This window comes from Mobula hypostoma, chromosome 30 (genome assembly GCF_963921235.1).
Source record: "Mobula hypostoma chromosome 30, sMobHyp1.1, whole genome shotgun sequence".
Classification (NCBI taxonomy): Eukaryota; Metazoa; Chordata; class Chondrichthyes; order Myliobatiformes; family Myliobatidae; genus Mobula; species Mobula hypostoma.
In genome coordinates this window covers 3,127,735-3,142,099 of record NC_086126.1, presented here as the reverse complement: position 1 = coordinate 3,142,099, position 14,365 = coordinate 3,127,735, and the positions used below count along the sequence as shown (strand labels likewise).

The following is a 14,365-nucleotide window of genomic DNA, read 5'->3' as shown; positions in this document are numbered from 1 at the left end:
GAGTGGACGTGGAGAGGATGTTTCCTATAGTGGGGGAGACTAGGACCGGAGGACACAGACAGAGTGGACGTGGAGAGGATGTTTCCTATAGTGGGGGAGACTAGGACCAGAGGACACAGATAGAGTGGATGTGGAGAGGATGTTTCCTATAGTGGGGGAGTCTAGGACCGGAGGACACAGATAGAGTGGATGTGGAGAGGATGTTTCCTATAGTGGGGGAGTCTAGGACCAGAGGACATAGATAGAGTGGACGTGGAGAGGATGTTTCCTATAGTGGGGGAGTCTAGGACTGGAGGACACAGATAGAGTGGATGTGGAGAGGAAGTTTCCTATAGTGGGGGAGTCTAGGACCGGAGGACACAGATAGAGTGGATGTGGAGAGGATGTTTCTGATAGTGGGGGAGTCTAGGACCAGAGGGCACAGATAGAGTGGATGTGGAGAGGATGTTTCCTATAGTGGGGAAGTCTAGGACTGGAGGGCACAACCTCAGAACAGAACAGGCGAGCAGGAATTTCTTTAGCCAGAAGGTAGTCTTCATCAGCACAGATGCACCACAAGGCTATGTGCTAAGTGGGCTCTACTCACATTGTACCTCTGACTGTGGCTCAGCACAGCTCCAATATGTTCAGGTTTGCTGCTGACACTGCTGTCCTTGGTCAAATCAAAGGAGGTGATGAATCAGCAGGGAGACTGAAAGTCTGGCTGAGTGGTGTCACAACAGCCTCTCACTCAGTGTCAGCAAGATCAGGGAGCTGATTATTGACTTCAGGAGAAGGAAACCAGAGATCCATGAGCCAGCCTCATCAGAGGTGGAGAGCGTCAGCGACTTTAAATTTCTCAGGGTTATTACATCAGAGGACCTGTCTTGCGTCCAGCATGCAAATGCAATCACAAAGAAAGCACGTCAGTGCATCTACTTCCTCAAGAGTTTGAATTGACTTGGCATGACATCTAAAACTTTGACAGTCTAGTGGAGAGTGTATTGACGGGCTGCATCACAGCCTGGTATGGAAATGCCAATGCCCTATAACAGAAAATCTTACAAGATGTGGTGGGTAATCCCTCCCCAGTCCATCGTGGGTAAATCCCTCCGCAGCATCTACACATGGTATTGTCACTGGAAAACAGCATCCATCATCGGGGACACCCACCACCCAGGACGTGCTCCTTTCTCGCTTCTATCTTCAGGAAGGTACAGGAGCATCAGGACTCACACCACCAGGTTCAGGAACAGTTATTACCCCTCAACCTTGAACCAAAGGGGATAACTTCACTCACCCCATCATTGAAATGTTCCCACAATCAATGGGTTCTCATTCAAGAATTCTTCATCTCATGTCCTCGATATTTTTTGCTTATTATTATTATTTCCTGGTTTGTATTTGGACAGTATCTTGTCCCCTGCGCTGTGGTTGAACGGCCAAGTTGGTGTGGTCTTTCATTGATTTTATTATGGTTACTATTCTATAGATTTTTGAGTATGCCTGCAATAAAATGAATCTCAGGGTGACATCCAGTTGCAAGAAAAAGTTCGTGAACCCTTTGCAATTACTTGGTTTTCTGCATTAATTACTCTTGAAATGTGGACTGATCTTCATCTAGGTTTCAATAATAGGCAAACACAATCTGCCTAAACTAATAACACACAAACAGTTGTACTTCTCTCAATACTAAGTACACCATTTAAACAATCACAGTCTAGGTTCATAAAAAGTATGTGAACTTCTGAGGTAGTTCCTTCTACAAAAGCTATTTGGGGTCGGGCGTTCCAATCAATGAGGTGAGATTGGAGGTGTGGGTTGTAGAGGTGCCCTACCCTATAAAAAAAGGCAAACAAAGTCAGGTTTCTGACAGAACCTGCTCTTCTCAACAAAGATCTGTTGATGTGTATCATGTCTCAATCAAAACAACTTGCAGAGGACTTTTAGAAGAATTGTAGAGATACAGGAAACTGGAAAAGGTTACAAAAGCATTTCTAAAGATGAGTGTTTTCATCAGTCCACAGTAAAAAAAAATTGTCTACAAATGAAGGAAACTCAGTACTGTTGCTACTCTCCCAAGGAGTGGGCATCCTGCAAAGATCACACCAAGAGCACAACGTGCAATGCTGAAGGAGGTGAAAAGAACCCAAGGGTAACAGCAAAAGACCTGCAGAAATCTAGAACTTGCTGAAGTCTCTGTTCATGGGTCCGCTGTAAGAAAACCTCTGAACAAGAACGGTGTTCATGGATGGGCACCACGGAGGAAACCTCTGCTCTTCAAAAAAAGCATTGCTGCGTGTCTCAAATTTGCAAGAGACCACCTAGATGTTCCACAATGCTTTTATGACAATGTTCTGTGATCAGATGGGACAGACTTTGAATTTTTTTTGGCAGAAATACACACTGCTGTGTTTGGAGGAAAAAGGGCACTGCACACCAACATCAAAACCTCATCCCAACTGTGAAGCATGGTGGAAGGAGCTTCATGGTTTGGCGTTGGTTTGCTGCCTCAGGGCCTGGAGAGCTCGCAATCATTGAGGGAACAATTAATTCAAAATCTACTGGAGAACGTCAGGGTAGCAGTCCATCATCTGAAGCCTAATAGAAGTTGGTTGATGCAACAAGACAATGATCCAAAAGTAAGTCAACAAAAGAATGGAATAAAACGTAAGAAAGTTCGTGTTTTGGAATGGCCAAGTCGGAGTCCAGACCTTAACCTAATTGAGATGCTGTGGCAGGACCTGAAGAGGGCTGTTCATGCAAGGCATCCCAGAAATATTGATGAATTGAAAGAGTTTTGTGTGGAGGAATGGTCTAAGATTCCTCCTCGCCATTGTGCAAGTCTGATCAGCAGCTACAGGAAACATTTTGGAGGAGGTTATTGCTGCTAAAGGAGGTTCTACCAGTTATTAAATACAAGGGTTCACAGACTTTTTCCAGACTGGGCTGTGAATGATTAAACAATGTGTTCAATAAAGACATGAACAGTACAATTGTTTGTGTGTTACTAGTTTAGGCAGATTGTGTTTGTCTATTATTGTGACTTAGATGAAAATTAGACCACATTTTATGAGTAATTAATGCAGAAAACCAGTTTTCACAAAGGGTTCACAAACCTTTTCCTGCAACTGTACCTACTTTGATAATGAACTTACTTTGAACTTTGGGTGAATCTGTGGAATTCATTGCCATGGACAGCTGTGGAGGCCAAATCACTGGGTGTGCTGCATTTAAAGCGGGGGTTGATAGGTTCTTGATAAGCGTCATAGAGTCGACTGTGAACAAGGGGATTACACAGCTGGGATCTAGACTGACCGTCAAAGTCTCATCTGCACTAAATCCTTCACCATCACCTTTGTGCTCGTGGCATTCGGGTATTTGTTGAGATCAAAATAACACAGTAAACTTGATCAAAGTACATATACGTCACCATATACAACGCTGCGTGTGTACACAGTAAATACAAACAATAGAATCAATGACACGATGGACTTACAAAAGATACAAATACAAAATGGGAAAAAAAATAAGCAATAAATATGAAAAATCCTTGAAAGTGAGGACATCGGTTGTGGAAACGGTTCATTGTCAGGATGAGTGAAATTATCCCCTCTAGTTCAGGAGCCTGTTGGTTGAGGGGTAATAACTGTTCCTGAACCTGGTGGTGTGGTTCCTGAGGCTCCTGTACCTCCTTCCTGATGGTTGAGGGGTAATAACTGTTCCCGAACCTGTGGGTGTGGGTCCTGAGGCTCCTGTACCTCCTTCCTGATGGTTGAGGGGTAATAACTGTTCCTGAACCTGGTGGTGTGAGTCCTGAGGCTCCTGTACCTTCTTCCTGATGGTTGAGGGGTAATAATTGTTCCTGAACCTGGTGGTGTGGGTCCTGAGGCTCCTGTACCTCCTTCCTGATGGTTGAGGGGTAATAACTGTTCCTGAACCTGGTGGTGTGGGACCTGATGGTTGTAGGGTAATAACTGTTCCTGAACCTGGTGGTGTGGGACCTGATGGTTGTAGGGTAATAACTGTTCCTGAACCTGGTGGTGTGGGACCTGATGGTTGAGGGGTAATGACTGTTCCTGAACCTGGTGGTGTGAGTCCTGAGGCTCCTGTACCTCCTTCCTGATGGTTGTAGGGTAATAACTGTTCCTGAACCTGGTGGTGTGGGTCCTGAGGCTCCTGTACCTCCTTCCTGATGGCAGCAGTGAGAAGAGAGCCTGGCCTGGGTGGTGGGGGCCCCTGATGATGGATGTGATAATGCTCCGTGTAGATGTGCTCAATGGTTAGGGAAGGTTTGTTGGGGGGGGGGCGGTGTCGCTCCCTCTACTCCTCCCTGCACCCCCCCCGGGGGAAATTCAAGATTCCCCCCACCCCTCGGACTACCCCTGAACCTCTTGGTCGTCACCTCCATCCACAGGTCTTCGAGATACCTTTCACTGTCTTAAAACAGCATCCTCTCCCCCCGGGTGTTTTCCGCGGTCACTTTCCTCCCCTCATTTGTGGGAGCGGCCGCTCAGCCCGGGGCGTGCGTGGGGAGAATGAGATTACACCCAGTCATCTCCGGGGTGGGGGACCGGTCTTACCCCTCGATCAGGAATCTTTCCTTGGGGACGCACTGTGTCGTCTCATCTTGCAGTACTCCCTCTCTCTTCGGCCTGAGGGGTGTTTGGCAGGCGCTCAGCTCCCTGCCGTCTCAGTTCCAGCGTTCACGTTGGAATTCAGTTTGTTTGTCGTCCGACTGTACACACGAGTAGCACTAAAACGTAAACGTGTTCCTCCGGTACATAACACAGTCCAGATAACTCACAAACAACGCATGAAGTAATATTACCACAAATAAATGAGCACATAGTAAGGTGTATCTACGACACAAGTTAAACGATAAACAGGATAACGCTGCTAGCTCTCCTTATGTGATGAGAGCTGGGTAGGGTCAGGGAGTTCAGTAGGGTCATGGCCTGGGGGAAGAAGCTGTTTCCCATCTTAATAGTTCTTGTCCTAATGCTACGGTACCTCCTGCCTGGTGGTAGGGAGTCACAGAGATTGTTGGACGGATGGGAGGGATCATTGACAATTCTAAGCGCTCCTGATACATATCTCGGGTTGGCGGGCGAGAGACCCCGATGCTCCTCTCAACAGTCCGTGCAATCCTTTGGAGTGACTTGCAGCCAGATTCCTTGGATTTCCCGCAGCTGGCCAGGACAGCTCTTGAATATGAGAGCAAAGAGGTCCTTCTGCAGCTGTACAGGGCCCTGGTGAGACCACACCTGGAGTACTGTGTGCAGTTTTGGTCTCCAAATTTGAGGAAGGACATTCTTGCTATTGAGGGAGTGCAGTGTAGCTTCACAAGGTTAATTCCTGGGATGGCAGGACTGTCATATGTCGAAAGATTGGAGCGACTGGGCTTGTATACTCTGGAATTTAGAGGGCTGAGAGGGGATCTTATTGAAACATATAAGATTATTAAGGGATTGGACACGCTGGAGGCAGGAAGCATGTTCCCGATGTTGGGGGAGTCCAGAAGCAGAGGCCACAGTTTAAGAATCAGGGGTAGGCCATTTAGAACGGAGTTGAGGAAAAACTTTTTCACCCAGAGAGTGGTGGATATATGGAATGCTCTGCCCCAGAAGGCAGTGGAGGCCAAGTCTCTGGATGCTTTCAAGAAAGAGATGGATAGAGCTCTTAAAGATAGCGGAATCAAAGGTTATGGGGATAAGACAGGAACTGGATACTGATAGTGGATGATCAGCCAGGATCACAGTGAATGGCGGTGCTGGCTCGAAGGGCCGAAGGGCCTACTCCACCTATTGTCTGTTGTCACTCCTGCCTTACCGGCCGCAGCGTCGCTCGGTACCCACCGAAACCCCTCGACGGCGGGTGGGCGCCGCGACGCCCAGACCGGGACGTGCCCCTGCCCGCCGCACGGCTCGCTGCCTGATGGGTCGAGAATAGTGATAACTGAGGTCTCCCCACACCCCACCATCCCTCACCCCCTCGAGCCGCACCCATCTCCAGTGGGGGGGGGGGGCAAAGGAGTGGATTTTGGGGTCTGGGGAGGAGTGATTGGCCTTGGGATTGGGACGGGATGGCCGAGATGTTGCGAAGATTTTCAGATGTTGCCCTCTAGGGTTGAATAGCCAGCTAAAAGCCCCGTTTGAAAGTCGGCCCTCCTGTCCACACGGGAGGGTCTTAGATTCTTTATCTCCGACCCCACCTTTTCCCCAACCCCCTCCCCACCCTCTCCCTCACTCAGACACCTCTCCCTCCCCACTGCCACCTCCCCAACCCTCCCTCAGCCCCCTCACTTTTCCCTCACCCCCTCGCTCTCCCAGTCAGGCCCGGAAGCAGGATCCGATTCTCACCCCTCCCCAGGGCCGGGCAGGGGGCAATTAACGAAACGCCAAGGACCTGCCAGAGTTCGGGTAGGGAGAGCGGCCAATTCCCCCCCCCCCCACCCCTGTCCCTCTCTCCGTCCTTCCTTCCTTCCCCAGCAACTCCACACCCCCCCCCCCCATCACCCTACCCTCCGGCCCAGGAGTTCTGTCCACCTTCGCTGCTCACAGATGTGAACCAGAACAGAGGCTCCAAGACCGAGACTCCTCCCGGGTGTGGGGTCACTTGTACCCGAGGCCACCAGGGACCTGCGATCCCTCATCCCTCCCCAGCCCTACCTCTTCATCCCTCCCCAGCCCTACCTCCTCATCCCTTCCCAGCCCTACCTCTTCCTATCTGCTCCCTAACCTTCCTCTCCTGTCCTCTCCCCTCCTCCCCTTCTTCCCTCTTCCTCACCCTCTCCCCTCTTCTCCCACCTTTCCTACCCAAAACCTTCCTCTCCCTGCCTCTCCTTCCTTCCCTCACTTCTCTCGTTATCCCCACCCCTCCTGTTGCTTCCACCTCCTCTCACATGCACCCCACCCCAGCCCCCGCGCATTAGGTTTACACACGCAGTGTGTTTGACCCTCGGTTCCTTGTCCAAGGTCACTGTGCTTGTGGCCGAGGGACCAACCCCCTCCTCAAGACCCTCCCCCGTCTGTCCTTCTGACCTCCTTCGTCCTTCTCCCCCTTCCCCTCCCTCCTACCCTACCCTTCCTCCCCCTACCCCCCACAGTCCGTGTTCGGCGTTTGGTGCCCCAGGGTCACTGACGTATGCTGGGTGATTTCAGAGGGGGAGAGGACTCGCCGGTTTGAAAGCCAAGCCTCCTTCGTACCTCCTCTCCCCTTAACCCCTTCCCTTCCCTCCGTCCTCTTCCCTTCTCCCTTTCCCTCCATTCCCTTCCCTTCCATCCATCCGCTCCTCTTCTCCCTTTCCCTCCATTCCCTCCCCTTCCCCTCCCTCCATCCTCTCCCCTTCATCCCCTCCCCTTCCCTTCATCCCCTCCCCCTTCTCCCCTTCCCTCCATCCCCTCACCCTCTCCCATCCCCTGCCCCTTCTCCCCTTCCTCCCCTTCCCTCCATCCCCTCCCCTTCTCTCCATCCCCTCCCCTTCTCCCCATCCCCTCCCTCCATTCCCTACCCCTTCTCCCCATCCCCTCCCCTCTCCCCTTCCCTCCATCCCCTCCCCTTCCCTCCATCCCCTCCTCCTTCTCCCCATCCCCTCCCCCTTCTCCCCATCCCCTCCCCCTTCTCCCCTTCCCTCCATCCCATCCTCTGAGGGTTGGAGCCGGGGGTTGGAGTTTGAGACGAGCAGAGAGCACGGCTTTAAACAAATTAGCAAAAAACTTTATTGAACCTGAAAATGTACAACGGTGTGGGGAGAGCAGGTGGCGGGTGGGGGGTGGGGGTGAGCTGAGAGAGCGGAGCGGAGGGGGTGCAGTCTGCGTCCAGTCCTGGGCTCAGTCGGGATGAGGTGAGGCTGCACCGGGTCCTGTTGTTCCGCTTGCCTGTTCGTGCTGCTCTCCTTCTGTGGAACGGGGGGGGAGGAGGAGGGCAGACAGTCAGGAGCGGTGGTCCCGTTAACCCGAACCCCTCCTCCCTCATCCTGTTCCCCCTCCCTCTCTCCTCATCCCATCCCCTCTTCCCCCCATCCCATCCCCTCTTCCCCCCCCATCCCATCCCCTCTCCACTCACAGACACACCCAGCCCCTCCATAAGACATCGGAGCAAAATGAAGCATCCGTCCCTCCGAGGCTCCCTCCCTCCCTCCTCCGCCCGCACCCCTTTCTCCATCCCGTCGATCCAACCACACACTTTCAGGGTCCGAGGACTGGGCTGGAGGCAGCCCCCAAGTGTCACTACGCTTCCGGCGCCAACGCGGCGAGCCCACGACTCACTAACCCTCAGTGGCACGTCTTCGGGACGTGGGGGCAAGCGGAAAACCCAGGGGGACCCCACAGGGAGAGGGGACAGACAGCAGCGGTAATTGTTCCTGCTGCAGCCTCACGCGAACCGCTGTGTTACCCGCACCTTGTAAGCGGACAGACTGAATTCACGGTACAGGAATCATCTTGTTCCCGACACCATTATGATGGTGTCGAGACTAGCGCTTGATTTGGATTTAAGTGAAGGAGAGTTGAGCAGCGTCAGCCTCACTCTCTCTTCCCAATTCCCATCTGGATCCAGTGGCAAGACAGAGTCGAGACGGCTGGAGATGGGACTAGGCGCAGTGGATGACCAGGACGTCTTCTGTGTCTTGTCCTGCTCTATGCATTCCACGACGTTTGCAGAGACCGCCTTCTTGACCGTTGGATCTTCCATTGGTCTCGTCCGCTCAGTCCGCCGGAGTCTGTCTTCACATGCTGGGATAGACAACTCCCTATCTCACCGAGGGTCTGAGACCCGTCGGCTACCCTCACCTGGTTTAGCCGGCTTGTCGAAGCTGTTGCCCGGGGTGTGGCCGCTGTCGCATGCAAACACTAACGGGGAGCCACAGGTGAGAGCTGAGTGCCAGGTGGGGACCAAAGGTGGACTAACCGCCCTGAAAAGGACGCGACATGTTGCCCCACCAGAGGTGCTACCCTTCCCTGACACCCCACACACCCAGGGATCATAACAACGTCTCGACTGTATGCACTTTGGAAGCTAATAATACAGTACGCTGCCGGAAAAGAAACGGGTATCGGTTTGGTGTGGGCGAGGCCAGAGTCGATCGCTTCCTGATCGGTCAGGGCATCAGAGGGTACGGCGAGAAGGCAGGTATGTGGGGTTGAGTGGGATCCAGGATCGGCCATGGCGGAGCAGACTCGATGGGCTGAATGGCCGTATTCTCCCCCTGCGTCTTATGGTCTATTCCCCGGATGGCGCCGAGCTGCAGCCTCTATCTGATAGGGTCGCTGGCGGTGGAAAGCGTTTCGCTAACCGCGGTGCCTCCTCGCTGTCTGCGGCTGCACGAATTGCTGTCCCCCGCAACCATACAAAGCAGAACACGTACATTACCCATATCACAGGGATCCCGGAAGCTGATCCCCGCCGAACACCAACTGTTCCATCACCACTACGCCTCCCCGCTTCCTATTTCCAAGCCAATCTCAAACCATAAGAAAAATGCAGCAAAATTCAGGCCATTCAGCCCATCGAGACTGGGACATCCACCCCAAGAGAATGGGGGCCGAGAGCGAAATGAATCAGCCATGATGAATGGCAGACAGACTCGATGGAACAAATGGCCTAATTCTGCTCCTATATCTTATGCTCTTATTCTCCTGCCTTCTTCCCATAACCTTTAACACCCTGACTAACCAAGAGCCTATTAACCTCTGCTTGAAATACACCCGATGACTGGATTTCCACGGCCGTCAGTGGCAATGAATTCCACAGATTCACTACTATATGGCTAAAGAAATTCCTCCTCATCTCTGTTCTAAAGGAGCATCCTTCTATTCTAAGGCTGTGCCCTCTGGTCCGAGACTCCCCCACTATAGGAAACATCCTCTCCACATCCACTCTATCTGTGTCCTCTGGTCCTAGACTCCCCCACTATAGGAAACATCCTCTCCACATCCACTCTATCTGTGTCCTCTGGTCCTAGACTCCCCCACTACAGGAAACATCCTCTCCGCATCCACTCTATCTACACCTTTCAATCTTGACAGTTTTCAATGAGATCCTCCATCAGTCTTCTCAACTCCAGCGAGCACAGGCCCAAAACCCATCAAATGCTCTTCATACATTAACCTTTCCATTCCCAAAATCATTCTCGTGGATCCCCTCCAATGCCAGCACATCCTTTCTTAGTGAAGGGGCCCATAACTGCTCACAATACTCCAAGTGCAGTCTGACCAATGTCTCAGCATTATATCCTTGCTCTTCTATTGTAGTCCTCTTGAAATCAATGTTAACACTGCATTTGCCTTCCCTGCCAAAAGCTCAACCTGGAAGTTATCCTTTAGGGAATCCTGCACAAGGACTCCCAAGTCCTTCTGCACTTCCAATTTCTGGATTTTTCTCCCTATTAAGAAAATATTCCACTCCATTATTCCTGCTACCAAAATGCGTAACCATACATTTCCCTTCACTGTATTCCATCTGCCACTTCTTTGCCCAGATTCTCCTAATCAGTCCCAGTCCTCCTGCAGACTCCCCTCTTCATCAACACTACCTGCCCCTCCACCTATTTTCATATCGTCTGCAAACTTGGCCATAAAGCCATCAATTTCATCATCCAGATCATTGATATATAATGTAAAAAGAATTGGTCCCAACACTGACCCCTGTGGAACATCACTAGTCACCAGCAGCCAGCGAGAAAAGGCTCCCTTTATTCCCAGTCTTTTCCTCCTGCCAGCCAGCCACTGCTTTACCCATGCTAGAATCTTTCCCGTAATAACGTGGGTTCGTAACTTGTTAAGCAGCCTCATATGTGACACCTTGTCAAAGCCTTCTGGAAATCCAAGTACACATCAACCAATTCTCCTTTGTCTCTCCTGCTTGTTGTTTCTTCAAAGAACAGTCATAGAGGAGTACAGCACAGAAACAGGCCCTTTGGCCCATCTAGTCCATGCCAAAACCAGTTAAACTGCCTACTCTCATTGACTTGCACCAGGACCACACCCCTCCATACGCCTCTCATCTATGTACCTATCTAAACCTCCCTTGAACATTGAAATCGAGCTCCATCCACCACTTGTGCTGGCAGCTCATTCCACACCCTCACCACCCTCTGAGTGAAGAACTTTCCCCTCATGTTCCCCTTAAATTTCTCACCTTTCACCCTTAACCCATGACCTCTGGTTGTAGTCCCACCCAACCTCAGTGGAAAAAGCCTACGTGTATTTACCCTGGGACTATACCCCTCATAATTCTGTAAACCTCTAGCAAATCTCCTCTCAATCTTCTACGCTCGAAAGAATGCAGTCCTAATCTATTCAATCTTTCCTTATAACTCAAGTCCTCCAGTCCCGGCAACATCCGTGTAAATTTTCTCTGGACTCTTTCAATCTTATTTACATATTTCCTGAAGGTAGCTGTAGAATTCCAGCAGATTTGTCAGGCAAGGATTTTCTGTGAGGAAACCATGGTGACTATGACCTATTTTATCAGTAGCCTCCAAGTACCCTGAGACCAAATCCTTGATAATCGACTCCAACATCTGAGGTCAGACTAACTGGCCTACAATTTCCTTTCTCCTGTCTCTCTCCCTTCTCGGAGAGGAGCGACATTTTTCAATTTTCCAGTCTTCGAGAACCATTCCAGAATCTATTCAAGTGAAGTGGTTTATCGTCATTTAACTATATACATGTATATGATGTATATAGAAATGAGACGGTGTTTCTTTGAGCAAAGCACAGTAGTACACATAACACACAATAACTAACTTGTGAAGTTGAGGATAAAATCTACGGATGGATTACACATAAATAACAAACTAAAGTGCATATATTCAATATTGTAAGGTACGGAACAAATTAACCAGCGACACTTTGAATGTGATGCAGCAGGGAGTTCAGAAGCCTCCTGGCCTGAGGGAAGGAACTATTTCCCATCCTGACCGTTCTTGTCTTTGTGCATCGGAGTCTCCTGCCTGATGGTAGAAAGTCAAAGAGGATGCTGGATGGACGGGTGGGATCCTTGATAATACTAAGGTCCCTGCATACACAGCGCTCCTGATAAATATTCCCGATGGATGCTCGGCTGCTCCCAGACCAGATGGAGATGCAGCTTGGCGCTCCTGTAAAATTCAGTTAAGATGGAGGAGGAGGGGATCCTCATTTGCCTCAACCTCCTCAGGAAGGGGAGGTGCTGCTGTGCCTTCTTGTTCAGGGAGGTGATATGAAGGGATCAGGTGAGGTCATCTGTGCTGTGAACTCCCAGGAAACTGGTGCACTTAACTCTCTCTATGGAGGAGCCATGTATTTGCAGATGGGGGGGATGGTTTATCTGCACCAATGATTTCCTTTGTCTTCTCCACGTTCAGGCTTAGGGTGTTCTTCTCACACCAGTCCACCAGCCGCTCCACCTCCTCTCCATACTCTGACTTGTCATCGTTCTTGACGAGGTCAACCACTGTTGTGTCATCCACGGTTTGAGTTGGATCCTACGACGGTCGTGCGTCAGCAGTGTGAACAGCAGCGGGCTGAGATCACAGACTTGGGGAGAGCCAGTGCTCAGCGTAACGGGGCGAGAGACGTCGCTGCCCACACGGACTGACTGTGGCCTTACTGTTAAGAAGTCCGGTGTCCAACTGCAGGGGGAGGTGTTGATTCCCAGCCAGGACAGTTCCCCCACCCATTTCTGGGGTATGGTGGTGTTGATCGCCGAACTGCAGTCTATAAACAACAGTCTGACATAGGAGTCTCCATTTTCCAGGTGGGACAGGACAGAGTGGAGGGCAGAGGCTATGGATCGATCTGACGGATGTGAACTGGAAAGGGTCCAGTGTAGCTGGGAGAAAGGCTTTAACGTGCTCCATGGCCAGTGGCTCAAAGCATTTCATAATGGTTGGTGTTAATGCCACCGGACGATAGTTATTGAGACAGATTACTGTCGCCTCCTTTAGCACTGGAATGATGACTTCCGCCTTGAAAAACCCAGGGGACAGAGGACTGTTCCAGAGGGATGTTGACGATCTCCACCAGCACCCTGGTTCGCTGGGCCGCGCGATCTTTCAGAACCTGACCTGGAGTTTGAGCGGGCCCCGCGGCCTTGCGTGGACTAGCTCTGGCTAGGGTCTTCCTCACCTCAGCCTCAGCCAGACGGACCGTCTGCTCCCCTGGGGGGGGAGGGGGGAGGGGGGAGGGGTGCCTTGCCCTGAGACATCCAGCCTCTCGGAGTGAAGCACCCTGGTCACTGACACGCGGGGTAGACTCGTAGTTCATGATCTTCTGAATTCCCTCCCACATGTGCCTCGGTGCCCCCGGCATCGCAGAAGTGGCTGTAAACTCTCCGAGAATGCTCGCATTTCACCTTCCTAATGAGCCTCCTGAAGAGCTGACACATCCCCTGATCTAAAGGCAGCCTCCTCTCGGCCTCTCAGACAGGTACATGGAGCTCAGAAAAACAGAGGGCCATGCGGCCGGGAAATTCTAGCCAGTTTCTAGAGTAGGTCACACGGTCAGCACAACATTGTGGGCCGAAGGGCCTGTAACGTGCTGTAGATTTCTATGTTCTCTGTTCCATGTTCTATCACAATCCCTCAGCCGTGCACAGACCTCTGCAGGAGGCCCGTGGCTTCTGACTTTCCCTCACCTGGATGGGCTTCATGATGGTAACATCCTCAGTTCACTTCCCTACGTAGCTGCTCACAGAATCCACATATTCCTCCATGTTAACATGGCCGCCACAGGGAGCAGCCTCCCTGAACGTTCTCCAGTTCGCGTTATCGAAGCCGTGCTGAGATTGCCCCCCACAGGCCAGGTTTTCTCCACCTTTCGAGCAGGCTTGAACCGCTTGTACGCTGGAATTAACGTCACAGATAAGTGATCTGAGAGTCCAGTGTGGGGTGGCGGGACGTCTTCACGTCAGTGTAAACCAGCTCTGGTGTTTTCTCACCCCCGGCAGCAAAATCGACATGCTGGTGGAACGTAGGCAGGAATGTCCCTCAGATTGCACGGTTAAAGTCATGGGTGATAATCAGGGTGACTGGTTTGGTTTGCTGGTGCTGTAGAGTTCATGCAGCCCCTCGCCAGCATTAGTAGTGGCGGGTTTGACTATTGAAAGATCATTACTAAAGGCATCTGTTAGTCTTGCGAGACTATGGATCTGCGCCTGGAAAGTCTTCACTCTCCAGGGCGCAGGCCTGGGCAAGGTTGTGTGGAAGACCGGCAGTTGCCCATGCTGCAAGTCTCCCCTCTCCACGACACCAATGATGTCCAAGGGAAGGGCATTAGAACCCATACAGCTTGGCACCGGTGTCCTCGCAGAGCAATGTGTGATTAAGTGCCTTGCTCAAGGACACAACACGTTGGGCCTCGGCTGGGGCTCGAACTCACGACCTTCAGATTGCTAGTCCAAT

At 51.3% G+C, this 14,365-nt stretch overlaps 1 protein-coding gene across 3 annotated transcripts in view; it reads right to left on the bottom strand.

Annotated features, from left to right (window-relative positions):
* Nucleotides 1–7,689: 7,689 nt before the first annotated feature.
* The window catches only part of LOC134339634 (protein LBH-like), a 29,604-nt gene continuing 22,928 nt past the window's right edge, over nucleotides 7,690–14,365 (bottom strand). For all 3 annotated transcript variants that reach the window (XM_063036315.1, XM_063036314.1, XM_063036316.1), the window contains one exon: nucleotides 7,690–7,879. In XM_063036315.1, the coding sequence (XP_062892385.1) occupies nucleotides 7,812–7,879 (68 nt within the window). In that variant the 3' untranslated portion in view covers nucleotides 7,690–7,811. The remainder of the gene's footprint in view (nucleotides 7,880–14,365) is intronic.